At 36.6% G+C, this 15309-nt stretch overlaps 1 protein-coding gene across 4 annotated transcripts in view; it reads right to left on the reverse strand.

The window, feature by feature from the left end:
- LOC127800417 (DNA polymerase epsilon catalytic subunit A-like) overlaps positions 1-15309 on the reverse strand; it is a 68456-nt gene that overhangs the window by 26292 nt on the left and 26855 nt on the right. For all 4 annotated transcript variants that reach the window (XM_052335020.1, XM_052335011.1, XM_052335028.1 and 1 more), the window contains 13 exons: positions 7841-7959; positions 7609-7750; positions 6803-6897; positions 6536-6641; positions 6320-6399; positions 6036-6212; positions 5751-5838; positions 5506-5586; positions 5240-5383; positions 3577-3672; positions 3269-3469; positions 272-326; positions 27-169 (listed from right to left, as the gene is read on the reverse strand). In XM_052335020.1, coding sequence (XP_052190980.1) covers positions 27-169; positions 272-326; positions 3269-3469; positions 3577-3672; positions 5240-5383; positions 5506-5586; positions 5751-5838; positions 6036-6212; positions 6320-6399; positions 6536-6641; positions 6803-6897; positions 7609-7750; positions 7841-7959 — 1527 coding nt within the window. The remainder of the gene's footprint in view (positions 1-26; positions 170-271; positions 327-3268; positions 3470-3576; positions 3673-5239; positions 5384-5505; positions 5587-5750; positions 5839-6035; positions 6213-6319; positions 6400-6535; positions 6642-6802; positions 6898-7608; positions 7751-7840; positions 7960-15309) is intronic.

Here is a 15309-nt window from a genome sequence, read left to right on the forward strand (position 1 = left end):
TTAAAATAAAGCAAAAGTATCAGCACCTTCTGCATTGCAGCAGGGATTGTAATAATTTTTTGAATTGCTGAACTAAGTCGTTGCCTGTAGTAGGACCAATCAATTATAGAACGGATACCAACATCTGATGAAATCTTGCACCACTTCCGTATGTAGAATTTCATAATTTCTGCAAAGAGCATATTATAGACACAAATATGTATAGCTACTTGTTCTACTTTGAATATAGAAACCAAGAGTGTTGTTTAAGGAACTCAATTAAAAACTTTACCAGAATCAGTCTCAAATATTGCAACGGGAACAGCACGCTCGCTTACTGGTGTTCCCTGATTACATTGAGATTCAACCAACTTGATTGTCAAAAGAACTTAAAAACAAAAGAAGGAATGCCAACTGGTGATGCACAATGAAAATGTGTGATAACATAATTGATAAACATAAGGACATTACTGAAAAAAGACAACCTAAAAGGTCAAGCAAAAGCATACTAAGATTCAGGTTCTATTAGTTTCTTGGCAATATTCATAAGTGCATCATAAGAATATCTTCAAGCCTAGCACAAGCTTCTCTCTTCAAAAGTCATAAATTTTATGCTTAGTCTACTTCCAGGACTGATCCATTGCACATAAACAGAAAAGAATATGAAGCAAAAATAGAATAAAACATAAGAACTTATCAAGCAAACAGAGCTCCCAAGGAAACAAATTCAGAGGGTAAGAATGAAAAGATCAACCACTTTTACATGGCTTTAATTTATAGGTTAATCATATTTGTCTAGAAGAAGATGAAGAACTAGGAGGCAGGACATAAACATTAGGCAGGCTCATGTTTGGTTTTGAAATATCTTGCTATGGAATAACTGATGGAAGTACCAAGCACAGGCAGAACTAGGGGACATCTCCCCCCCCCCCCCCCCCCAAAAAAAAAAAAAAAATCTACACTCACCCACACCCCTCAAGGAAAAAAGTTTCCCAAGCTTGCCTTTTAGCCATCGAACTTTGAGCATTTTATAAGAAACTACATATGGGCACCTGTCCCCTCCCCCCCCCCCCCAAAAAAAAAAAAAGAAAAGAAAAAAAACTCTCTCCAAAATCCAGAAAAGTGTTCTTTGGCCACACAACAAAATAAAAAGATTTTGGAAACATGGAAGACGGAGCATGGACTTGGAAAGGTGGAACTAGGAACCTCAGGATCACATGTGGTAGTTAAACATAGAAGTGAAAAATAAGAGGGTAGCCACGATGAGAATGGTACGGTGGTTGTGCATCCATACAATAAGAGACAAAAATATGAAATGAAATAATGAGTAATACGATTGAAGTGGCACATATCTTTCAGGTAGTCATGATTAAGATGACTTGGATATGTGAGATGAAGACCAATAGATGCACTTGAAAGACAAGTGAATGAAATTGATAAAATATGTAGCAAAGAAGAGAGGAAGACCAAAGAAAACTTGGTGAGGAACCCTTAAAACATGAAATAAGATATAATGGCCTTACAGAACAAAAGATATGGTTATGGATATTTATGACTAGAAATCTAGAATTTATGCAACTAGCTCTACCTACTGGGATTAAGACTTGAAATTGTTGTATTTGCAAGGGGAACTATTATTCATAAAGAGTTAGGAGGTGGACAAAAGATATGGTTGGATGACCACATTTTACATAAACCGATTTATAGGAAAGACCCTGTCAACTTAATTTAATTAGGACTTAAAAACCTTAAGAGTATGACATTTGGAGTACGTGATTAGATGCTGACTAATTTGCTGATCTGAGTATAAATAAAGGAAATGTGAGGGACCAAATCAGTTGACAAGTGTCAAGCCTCGGATCTGAGGCTAGGCCAATTCTGGAATTATAGAACAGATAGAGAGTTTGGGGGCAGAATTTGAAAGGAGGGAGAATTCAAGAGAGAGAGAAAGGGAGGGAAAAGAAGTTAAGAGGGAAAGAATCAGTATTCTCATTCATGATTCCCATCCTCATGCATATGGCCTTTTATAGGTTTCTTCCCTCGGTTGTTATGACATAACCAAATAGGTACAAACTACTTAAGCTGTAACTGCTTTAGTACAATAGGCTTATTCATCCTTAGTCTAATTACAATAGTACCCTTAGGATCGTGACAATAAGGTCGAAGTTATTTTACCTAATTTTTTTATAAATAGTTTTGATGAATAAAAAAAAGAACCCTATGATTTTTAAAATAGTTCATTGTACAATGAAAAAAAGAAGTCTTTTTTCTTCTCTTAAGTTAAGGTAAAAAAATTTCAATTTTAACCATATATGTTATGTTTGGTCTTTGTGAGAACCACAAGAATCACTACACTACTTGATTCGCATGGTTCTCGCCAACTTACATGAAGGTTTTTTATATACGCTCTATTTTATTTATATTTGTTAGAGACTTTCTTGAGTTTAATTATGCCAAGTCTGGCTGAGGAAGAGTTACGAGGCGCAAAACAAAAAGATACGCTGATGGGCCAGGCATACTATGTGTAATGATTTCATCATTAATGATACAAAATCGATGAAAGGGAAGAGATCCGAGTGAATGGAAAGGAAAAAACTTTCACTTTAAAGAGACATGCTATAAAATAGCCCAATTTATGAAGCTTCTTATCTGGATGGGAATCAAGAAAATTCAAAGTTATTGTTGGTTTCCTTTTATTTGAATTGATTTGTATTTGTTGTAATTTGATTTGATAATTTGTACTTCGATAATTCCACGGTTAGATTGTTGTGTAATTGATTGATATTTAGAATGTACTTCTACTTGTACCCATCAAAAAAGGAACTATTTGTTTCAGAAACATGGACACCAGTAGGTACAGCAATAATTATCCTAATGCCAAGTTAAAACCAATTTACTCTCCAGGCCATATAACAAAAGCTATGTAGATTGACATAGCCTACAGGCAAATCAGTAGTAGTAAACAAGGCTAGGTTATGTTGCTGTGGGCAAGGACAAAGATGCAGAGAGTATACAAACCAAACCAACATCAGCATACAGCTATAATGGAACTCATCACTATGTCAAAGTAACTTAAAGATGAGCAAAACCCATCTAGTTTAAAACTTTTAGACAAAGTTCATTTGTTTCTTTCTTGTGTTGTTTTAATCATATATGAGGCTCACTTGAATTCAGAATGACAGCAGAAAGAAATTTCACCAAAGAAAAGTGAACAAAGGAATGAGAGAAAGTAGACATCCTAAAAAAACCACAATTTCCTGTATCACTTAAGTTGGTGAGAAAAAGTTACCTTTGGTTCACAAGCAACTATATATTGGCAACGCAGTCCTTTATCTTTAACCATTGTATCACCTAGAAAATCAGCAAGACGCCTGGCAGTGGTTACCGCACATGACTTTTGCTCACCATATTCTGCTAAGGACTTGCTCATTGTACTTGATTCTGATATATAATCAAGCAACTCACTGTCCGCAATATCTTTTCCTTGATTCTGACAGATTAAAATGCAATCACTAACGTTTTCCAAAACCAAGTATATAAATAGCTAGGCAGATTTATTAAAAGTTTTAGCTGTATAAACAAGTTTGTTTTACATACATCGAGAAGATCAAGCCAGCGGTCTGCAACAGAAGCAACAACAGAGTAGCATTCCTCTAAGGTTGACCCATGAAGGAATTTGTCAAAAAGCTCAGCCTGAGATAAATAAGTATTTCAAACTTGATGGTAAGAATCTTGAACATTGTGTACAATATTAGCCAAGGACACCGCAGATCGGATCGTGACAATGTCAGAACAGAAAATATCTGAAAACACTGTAGGGCAGGCATTAACCATAAGATAGCAATATATTCCAGTTATGTACATTTTCCACACTATAGCAAACAATTTCGTTCAACAAACTTTTGGGGAGACAAATCTTCTGAATTTCCTCCTCATATTCAGTCATAAGTACCAAACCTCTTTTTTTTTTTTTTTTTTTATTTGGCTTGAGAATCAAATAAAGTCTATTAAAGAAGACTGATGAATGCACACTGAAGTGAAGATCATCCAGGTTTTACTGAATGGGCGACTACTTAATTAAAACATTCCATTACACATGGTGCTTAGATAGTAAGAACCATTAAAATGATAGTTTCAGCACCTATCATTCAAGTGGACCTATGGTAATTTTGAGAACCCTTTTTGTTAGCATATACCTTTTAAATCCATTCTGTATTTTACTTTTCCAACAGTCTAAAAGAGAATTAAGCTGACATTTGACATCAGCACATTCATAGGATAAATATTGGCAGACTACTTGATGAAGAACAAGAAAAAAGAAAGAAGAAAAATGAGAGAGAATAAAAATAAGAAAGCAGAGAAACGGATGCAAGAAAGAGTTGGCAATAGGAGACAGAGAAGAATAAAAAAATATGCAGTCTTTTTCAATCAAGGTCAAAATCTGGTCCCCTCACTCTACATATGTGTACATGAATAAGCACAAACTAATTACAAAAATAAGAAATGAGTAAAATATCAAATTAGAAAACAAAGTAAAAGTCGAAACATAATTACTCGACAAATACATTTCCTAGATCTTTAAGTACAGTTTTTTTCTTTTTAATCTCCATCACTACATCCACCGATTTTAATTAAAACTAATTCAACCTTGTATGGCATTGAAGTGAAAGAGAAATTGCCACACTTCTGTATCTAGATGATATAAGGACTGTAAGAAGAAGATTGATAGAATCATTTGTCAGGGGAGTGGATATAATGGAGAAATTTGTAATAAAGGGGGGAGATGAAGACCAATGAAAACTTGGTGAGAAACCCTTAGACATGACATGATATAATGGCCTTATAGAAGATACGACCATGAATAGAGATGGTCAGAAGTCTAGATTCATGTAGCCAACCCCACCTAGTGGGATTAAGGTGTCTGATTGTTGATTGTTGATTGTACAAACAGATTAGAACTTCATTGCTACCCTGCAAAGTTGACAACTCATATCTTTAAAGAAATAAGAAAAGGAGAAGCACTGTTAGGTTATGCTTCAGAATTCCAAGCCTCCCTTGGTATAATTTGTGTAGTGTTACATCAGGTCAAGTATCCATGAAAAGAATTTTTATATCAAGCAGCTTAGTTTAGCAGTTTGATCAATGTTTAATCAAACTGAATGAACAAAATCGACGGACATGTACCATTAGTAAAGAATTCCTCAAATGCATGTCATAGTGTAAGTGTTAAATAAGGTAATTTTATAAGAAATGGAAATACCTGGAAAACTTTGATAAGCTTCAGTTCACCTCTGCGCTTGATCTCAAAACCTTTAAGCTCTGCAAGGGTTCCATCATCATTAAAAACAGCATACCGCTTCTTGATTAAAATTCCTTCTTCCTTAGAAGCTGGAAGAATCATTGCCTACAAGCCAGAATGGATCCAAATAAGCAATTTAAAGGCAAGAAAAAAAATATACATAAATAGATGAAAGCTAAAATCCAATAAGTCACTTTTCAAAGTAAGTTTAAGGCCACTTCATTTACCTTATAAGGGCCATCCACTTCAAATTCAATTGAGCATTCACTATGAGTTGTATATATTTTATTAATAGGATCTTTGAGTGTCTGCAAGAGATTGTAGTTAATCAGTTGATGTATACACATATATGCAGAATGTTTCTGAAAGTGATTAACTGTGAAAAGGTACAGCTCAAGCACACAGTCCTTAATGCAGTATGAAGGTAGGAGAATCAGAAATCCACAAAAAAGAAACTTCAAATTCATATAACCTGGTACTGATCATTTGTGTTGTTCCTTGCAACATCAACATTAAGCATAACGCAAGGATATGAAATTGTAAGCTTCTTCTGTGAGTCTCTGAAATGTAATTACACAAATATAGTCATTATCTTCACCAATATCATGCAAAGAAGGCGTATGGTTAAATTCTTTCATATCAAAGTGACATTTGCAATTGTGCATCAGTAACACCATAACACTCTCTTTAAAGAACAAGAAATTTTCAGATAACAAGGAAACAAATGTAAAGTGATTTGGGAAATGAAAAGACATACTTCATTTTAAAGGTGAAGTTCTCTGGGAACGATCCAGGTAAAGCACACCAGATACCGTCTGTGTCTAATTCAAGTGGTCGTCCAATTTTCTCAACAAGCAAACGAGCATTTTGGATGATCTTTGCCCCAGTATAGGTAACAACTCCAGCCATTTCCATAGAGTACCATCTTGCACCCCTGGAACAGAACCATGTAGCATAATTAACAGATGATAACAAAGCATAAAAAAGCTATACAGAACCAAAATCATGAGCAGAATTATAGAACTAATTAGAAACACTCACTTCCGCATTACATATCCATAGAAGGAATTCAGGATACACTTATGAGCCAGTTGTAATGAATCATAGAGGACTACCATATCCTGCAAACATTGATCCAAGGACAGTGATTACTGACTAAAGGAGGGTACAGAAACAATCACATTTTTACTGAACTCAGAATGCACAAAAAGGAGGAACAGAAAAGAAACCAGAAAAAAAAAAAACTAGCAATCATACTTGTGCCTCTTGTATCTTTATAGGATTTCCACTAGCTTTTGCTTCTGATAACTTTCCCTTCCAAATCTTATTGAGTCCTTTGTACTCATACCTTCTATCTCGAAAGCTTAAACAAGAAAGAAGAATAATTATTTGTCCAACTTGGCATAAAAATTCCTAGCCAGGTTGACATTGCACCTATCTAAATTTTTTGTAATATTGCACAGAACAGCGAGTTCACAATTGTAAGGTGAGGGAAAAAAATTGGATAAAATGAAAGCTTCTTACCTTCTGACAGTGTCAACATAGAAAGGGTTTTCCCTCATGCAGATCCCAGCTTCTCTAAGCTCAGTGACTGGCTTGTCAAGGACTCGCTTATATGCCTAATTGAGGCAATCCAACATAGGTTGTAAGAATTTACATAAATAAACATTTGCCTTAGATTAGATGAATTTGGGAGCATGCAAACTTCTGAGGACCTAATCCACGTTGGAACGTGTGAGATTTTAGCACAAACTTGTAGAACCAAGTCCTATATATTTTGTATTTCTTATATTTGAGGACAACATTCCATAACTTTAGCTACTTGTACGACTTTGACTCCTACATATTCATTTGTCTAGAATTCATGATATTTGACACATTGAGTTTTGTTATGCTAATTTCAGCTACCTAGCACAACCCTCCTTTATTTAGGTTAGGAACCACCTGTAAATAGGAACTGTTCAACACTTTTAACTCCTAAAAGTGATTTGAAATATTTCTAAAGATGAATAATATATTGCATAGCCAATACAAACTATAAATTGACAACTTCTAACCTAGGAAAAATATTATAATTGAATTCAGAAATATATGTCAAAATATCCATATATATAGATAACAAATAGGAGTATGCATTAAATAGTTCTGGAACTTGATCTTTTTCATTCTGAAATTGTGTATAAAGAACTATATAATAGATCAAATTGCATGTTTCTGTCAGATAATGTGCAAAAAGGATATATAATAAGTAAATTAAAATATTGCTGATGGTTTTCCATTGCCATTTCTACCTGAATATCTGTGACTATGCTACATGGTGATCAATATACCTTCTGGCAGTACTTCCTCAGACGCTCTTTCAGTTTTAATAGCTGCTCCACTTTAGGCAGGTCGAGAAAAGACTTTGATAGCTGACTGTCTCCACTATCAATGAGTTCAGATTCAATCTGCCTCTTCAAATGATAGTAATCACTGGAAGTTTCAAATCCATGTCCATAATTAATAATCAGCTATAACCATTCATGAAGTTCTCCTAAGAACAACAAAAGAATAGATATTGACCTCCTCTTTGCCATGTATGTCTCTCCACGCCATACCCATTCAAGCTTCCGAAGACAAGTTCTGCCTGGCCGGTTGAAATCACACGCGGTACAAATCTCATCTGAAACTATTGATGGTGGCTAAATTTGGAAACAAGAAACATGAAAAAACATTAGTTGCATTTATACTTCTCATATAAGATGAACTCCCTCCATGCTACAAATGAGAAAATATAATATCTATTACAGAAGAGAGAACACGCTAAAGGGACCAAGAAGAAGCAATATATACCAAAAAGGTACTTCTTGAATGATGATGAACTAACATGAAAAAAAAAATTGTTGTTATTTTTGATAATCCCATAAAATTATTAATTGCTCCTAGTGGCATAACTCTGACATGAAACGAAATAGATTTAATAAGTCTAAATCAAGAAGTGATAGAAATTGAGAATGTTAGTGTCATAAAACAAAAATAAAATGTGAACAATTAAAAAAATTAAAATGTAGATAAGAAAACCAGCTTCAGATACAACTGAAATTGACAAATTAAAATTTTGAAGAGTACCAAAGACAACATGTAACAACCCATACTGTTTGCCCTAAATTAAGGATGCCATAATTTGTGAATTATTATGCATGATTGGATTGGTATGGTATGATTATGCATGGAATGATGAAATTGGATAAAAATAAGGTTAGGAATGAACAGCTGGACTTAAAATTGATTATGGAGCCAACTAGGCCCAGGGACAACTAGAACAAGTACCATCCTATAAGGGGAAGAACAAGAAAGAGTTGAGATGCTGTGGGTGTTCATGTCTGGTGGGTGGTGTCATGAGTTTGATGAGGAATGGGATCCACCGGGGTGGAAGAGGCAGCTTTGAGATTTTTCAGGGGGCAAGACAATCAGAGAAGGAGCAGATTTCTGGGTGAGAGAGACTGGGGAATCTCAGATTTGACCTTTGTTGACTGACTTCATTCTATTGTTGGTTGACAGGCATTTTTCAGTACTTCTATTAAGTGAGGAAGAATTCTCAATATTGACACACTACAAAACTTCAGAACTAGGTGTAAGCTTAAGTATGTTGTTGTTCGTTTTAGTTTTGTGGAAGAGGTTGGAGCTGCAATTCCCAAGCTTAATGGCAGGATAAGAGAATCTTTGATGACTGGGCTAAGTCTACTGCATTTCGTAGGAGATCTTGGAGTTACTCTCAGAAGAGATATCGGCCTTCAAGAAGAAGTTGTATGGGCAGATAATTGGGTAAGGAAAAAGGGTCATGCTATTTGTACATCATTTATGTACATCTTGGGCTACACAAGGCACATAAATAACATAAATACCCCTCGCCTCATTGCGCCTCACCACCTTGGGCGAGGGTATTTTAGACATTGGTACATCATTGTGTAGTCCAAGGTGTACACAATGATGTACCAATAGCATTTTCCAAAGAAAAAACCATGACCTCATGTTGCAAGCAGTCGCAGATGTTCGGTATGTAGGCGGAAGGCCTGAGATGCTAAAATCATATGCAGAGGTTGTCAAATCTCAGAATTCTGAGATTGTGTACCAACTGGCAGAGGAAGACAGGGCTTGGTTGAATTATTGCACAATTGGGTATGTGAAAGATTTGGAGGTGATTCTTGATTAAATCAATTTTCATTCAAGGTGTTCTCTCATGTCAAGCGAAATCGACGGGGAGTAAGATGATGTTGCTTTTTAATGATGAAAATATCAAAAGAAGCATGATGGAGGGGGTGCCCTTCATTTATCTCAATGGTTTGTGTTTGTAAGAGAGTGGTTTCCTGAATATATGAGTTTTGAATGGTTTGATTGGTTGAAGTGTGAAGGGATTTTGTTGATCTCCTGGAATTCCAATTTCTTCAGTCTAATTGCCCAGCACTGCAGTGATATCATCTTTGCAGATTCAGATACACGGAAGAAGGAGGCTTGATGTGGCAATGTTTTGATTTCTACATCTTACTGGAACAATATCAAGAAAGTTCTGCACTTTAAGATTAATGGTTGTGTTTATTCAGATCAATGTTTTTGGAAGAACCGGTGCTGCCTTCTCATCGGTTGCCTTGCTTTCAATCTTTTGGATGCAACAAAGTTTCAACTCAATGTGTTTCTGACTCCTCATCTCCCTCAGGTTCTGATAACTCAAATTCAAATTATTTGCAGTCTCTAGAGTTTGCATGGTCATCTGATGAGGGTTTAATGTTTAATGACTCTTTGATAATTGGAGCCGATGTTAATGCACGCATCATTTCCAATTCCGCTGTGCAGGGCCAGCTATAGGAAAATGATAGTTGCTTGTGTGGGGACATGCTGAATCTGTTGTTTCTTTGAGACCTAATAATTGGGAGGTTCTGGTGAGTCCAGCAACAAATAAATTTGTGCTTCGGCTTTCTAGCTCTGAGATGGGGGCATATGAGGGTGTTTCAAGTCCTTCTATGCCCCTCTCTTTAAATGATAGGCTTGTTTTCTCACTCCAAGCGCATTCCAGTTTGCAATTTCTTGCAGCATTTGGGGATGTTATCCACTGCCGGTCCCAAACCCAGATAAAGGAGGAGGGTTGTGTTAGGTAGCCGACAGCCAACGTAAAACTTAGTCGGATCCAAAACATGAACTCTAGACAAATTATGAAAAATCATTTGAGCGTGGGCGTAACCCTTCATAGCGACGCGCTACACTGCCCCCGTGTAGTGACAAGTGAGCTAGGGCCGCTGCATCGGCGCCCGGATGTAGTGATAAATGAGCAAGGGTTCCCGCATTTGCTTGGACGGATGTGGGTAAAGAAGCTAGTCCAAAATCAAAATCAAAACCAAAATCAAAACCAAAACCAAAAACAAAATCAAAATCAAAAACAAAATCAAATTCAAAGTCAAGGCCAAAAACAAAATCAAATCCAAAGTCAAGGCCAAAAACAAAATCATAGATTAAGGATTGGGTCATGGAACATAGGAACATTAACAGGCAAAGCTATGGAAGTGGTGGATGTGATGATTAGGAGGAAAATTAATATTATGTGCCTTCAAGAGACGAGATGGGTAGGGAAAAAAGCAAAAACCTTATCAGAAGCTGGATATAAAATATGGTACACAAGAACTGATCGAGCAAAAAATAGAGTGGGGATTATTATGGATAAAAGCTTAATAGATGAGGTAGTGGATGTAAAGAGAATGGGGGATAGGATTATTATGGTGAAGATTAGTCTAGGAAGAATGACTATGAATATCTTTAGTACATATGCACCACAAGCGAGGTTAGGTGATGAGATAAAAGCAAAATTCTGGGAGGACCTAGAGGGACTCATACAAATGATACTAAGAGGAGAGAAAGTGATTATAGGAGGTGACTTAAATGGGCACGTGGGTAGAGACGGAAACGGATATAGAGAGGTACACGGAAGGTATGGATTTGAGGAAATTAATAATGAGGGTAAATCTATCCTAGATTTTGCTATGGCATATGGGCTCATTATAATCAATATTAGGTTCAAAAAACGGGACGAACACTTAATCACATATAAAAATATCACCTCAAGCACCCAAATAGATTACTTCCTCATGAGACAAGAGGATCGGTTATGTTGTAGGAATTGTAAGGTGATACCGGGAGAGTGTTTGACTACTCAACATAGACTTCTAGTACTTGACGTCCAAGTAAGAAATTGGAAGAGAAAAAATCACATAAAACAAAATCCAAGAATCAGGTGGTGGAATTTAAAAGGGGAGAAACAACTAATCTTCAAAGAAAAATTAAGGGGTAGAAGGGAATGGAATGGAGAAAGACAGACAAACCAAATGTGGAAAGAAATGGCTAATGCTCTGAGAAGCACGGCAAAGGTAGTCCTTGGAGAGACAAATGGTAGAGCCCCTAACCTTAAGGAGTCTTGGTGGTGGAATGAAGAGGTACAATTGAAAATTAAAAATAAGAAAACTTGCTATAAGGCGGTATATCAATGCAACAATGAAAAAAATCAAAAAAATTATAAAGAAGCAAAAAATGCAGCAAAAAGAGCTGTTAGTGAAGCAAGGTCAAAAGCATATGAGAATCTATATAAACGACTTGATACAAAAGATGGAGAAAGGGGTATATATAAATTAGCTAAAGCAAGAGAAAGAAAAACACGGAATTTAAATCAAGTGAAATGCATAAAAGATGACAATCAAAATGTTTTAGTAAATGAGGGAGCGATTAAGGAGAGATGGAAGGAGTATTTCACAAAATTATTCAATGATGGTGGTGACACAAGAGTTAGGTTGGGACATCTTAGTAACTCCGAAGGGAATGTGAGCTACACATTCTATCGACGCATAAGTTCAAATGAAATAAGACAAGCTTTAAAAAAAATGAAAAATCATAAGGCAGTGGGACCAGATAATATACCAATAGAAGCATGGAAATGCATGGGAGAAGAGGGCATCTCTTGACTAACGCAACTATTTAACGCCATCCTTAAATCAAAAAAGATGCCAGATGAGTGGAGGAAGAGTACTTTGGTTCCTATATACAAGAACAAAGGAGATGTTCAAAACTGTGAAAATTATAGAGGAATTAAGTTAATGAGTCATACCATGAAACTCTGGGAGAGAGTAATAGAGCAGAGGCTCAGAAAGGAAACAAAGGTGTCAGAAAATCAGTTTGGTTTCATGCCTGGTAGGTCAACAATGGAAGCTATATATTTACTAAGGCGTCTAATGGAAAGGTATCGAGATCATCAGAAGGACCTACATATGGTGTTTATAGATCTAGAAAAGGCCTATGATAGGGTCCCTAGAGAAGTATTATGGAGGGTTTTAGAGAAGAAAGGAGTCAAAATAGCCTATATACAAGCCCTTAAGGACATGTATCATGGTGTAGAGACAAGGGTCAGAACATGCGGAGGGGATACTGAACCATTTACAACTACAATAGGACTGCATCAAGGTTCTGCACTAAGTCCATACTTATTTGCCTTAGTAATGGATGAACTCACTAAAGATATTCAGACAGATGTGCCATGGTGTATGCTATTTGCAGACGACATAGTGTTGGTGGATGAAACAAAAGAAGGAGTGAACACTAAGCTTGAGTTGTGGAGAAACAATTTAGAATCTAAGGAATTTAAATTAAGTAGAAAGAAAACAGAATATATGGAATGCAAATTTAGTAAAAATGCAAGAGTGGATGATGTTATAATAAAATTAGAAGACCAAATCTTACAAAGAAAAGACCATTTTCGATATTTGGGATCAGTGATTCAAAAAGATGGAGAAATCCACGAGGATGTCGCACATAGAATTAAGGCAGGTTGGCTAAAATGGAGAAATGCATCGGGGGTGTTATGTGATGGTAAAATCCCATTAAAATTGAAAGGAAAATTTTATAAGATAGCTATAAGACCAGTCTTGTTGTATGGCTCAGAATGTTGGGAAGTCAAATACCAGCATGAGCAAAAGACGAGTGTAACGGAGATGAGGATGTTAAGATGGATGTGCGGACATACAAGAAAGGATAAAATTAGAAATGAAGTTATTCGTAATAAGGTAGGAGTAGTGCCAATCGAGGAAAAGATGAGAGAGACTAGACTAAGATGGTTTGGTCATGTGAGAAGGAGACTAAGAGACGCTCTTGTGAGGAGAGTTGATGAAATGGAACAATTAGTCACAAAAAGAGGTAGAGGTAGACCCAAGAAGACTTTGGGAGAGACATTAAAATTTGATATGAAATATATGGATCTAAATGAGGATATGACAAAAGACAGAAATACATGGAAGTCTAGAATTCATGTAGCCGACCCCACATAGTGGGATAAAGGCTGGATATGTTGTTGTTGTTGTATTTGGGGGTCCAAAGCTTCATTTTACTGAATTCTCCGAGCCTGCCAAAAGCCGGTTTCTTCAAAATGAGGGGGTTCCTGTTGTCTGACTGCCATTAGTAGAAGGATGGGGCAGGGAAGAGCATCTGTTTTGAAGTCCAAGAGAAGAAAGCTATCAGAGAACTAGATGGAAAAGGAAGACGTGGAACATTCAGTCCTCAAAAGGTCTGGTTATTTCTACACCAGAGGGGGGTTTTCAGAATTCAAACAATTTGTATCTCGAAAATCAGCATCAGGTAGTTGTTGACTGCTACTTGGAAAATGGCAGCTCTGAGGGGTTATGGGACAGTTCTTCAGAGATTGATGCTGAGGCCAGGGCAACTTGGTTCATTGGGAGAGCCTTCTGTCTGTCAGCTAAGGATGAGACTGGTGTTTTAAAGGCTATTATGGATCATGAGCGGGTGGCTCAAGAGGAGTGGACTGCAATGAATTGAGTGGGGTTTGTGCTAGCTACTTAGTTTTCTTATTGTTGTAGGATCATGTAGCCTCATAGTTTGGGTCTTTGGCTGTGCCTGGTCATTTTGTAAGTTTTTCTTCTTGATGGGATTGGAGGCCTTTTATTATTATGGAAGCCAAAATCTTGGAAGAGTTGATTTCCACTCATTTGCAGCCTTGGGCAGATCAGTTTTCTCGGAGGTTTGGTCCTATCTAGGGTCAGATGGGATTGTTCAAAGAAGAGGGTCCCTGCTCATGATGTTTACAACTTGCAACATGACATATATGAGTCTCAATGAAGTTTTTCTCATATTCTAAATCTTAAAGAAAGATGGTCCCTGCTCTTAAACTTGATACAAAGCGTGGATACAAATATGAGAACAATATGCTTCCACAGTTGACCATGTAATCGACTCTTGGTTGGCTGTCAGCTGCCCGTGGGCTTTTGTTTTTTTTTAGAATTTATTCCGATGACTTGATACAAAGAGTGAAGAAAAAAAAAAGAAAATATATATATATATATATATACACACACACAACTACTAGCTAAAGCAAGAGAAAGAAAAACAAGAGATTTAAGCCAAGTGAAATGCAGGTTTGCAAGAGAGGGAGATACTGTTCGTTCAACCAGTTTCTTTTCTCTAAAAAAGATGACATTTTGAAGATTCCATTACAAGTATCAAAAAAATTTCAGTCATCTGGTGTAACATGAATAGCCAAAGGAAAGCTACAACAGAAAACCTAAACTTCTGCTACTCTTTTGAGGTGTTATACTGTTTCCCCTTCATGGCTTCATTATAATAGCATTAGGCTGGATGTAATTCTAGAAAAGGCATAAGCGAAGCTATTTCATCAGTTGGTGCCATTGACTCAGTTGACTTTTGTTCTCTAGCATACTTGCTCACTTCTCCTTCTACTCTCTTTCAATAATCATTTATACCGGCGCAAGGCAAACCTCTCTACACATCCTATGGGTCACCTTACCCTCTTCTCTTCCTCACATATACGAATAGTCCAACCTTGCCTTCAAGCTTGAAACTGATTGACCGAGATGTGATGCTCAACTGCTAGTGCTATGCCTCAAAGTCAGCCCCACCAGGGTGGGCAGCCACATTTTCATTCAACTGAATAATGAAAATGGAATTTAAGCAAAAGGGACGGGGTCGCAAAGGTCGATTTCACTACATAT

The sequence above is a fragment of the Diospyros lotus genome, chromosome 1 (assembly GCF_014633365.1).
Source record: "Diospyros lotus cultivar Yz01 chromosome 1, ASM1463336v1, whole genome shotgun sequence".
Classification (NCBI taxonomy): Eukaryota; Viridiplantae; Streptophyta; class Magnoliopsida; order Ericales; family Ebenaceae; genus Diospyros; species Diospyros lotus.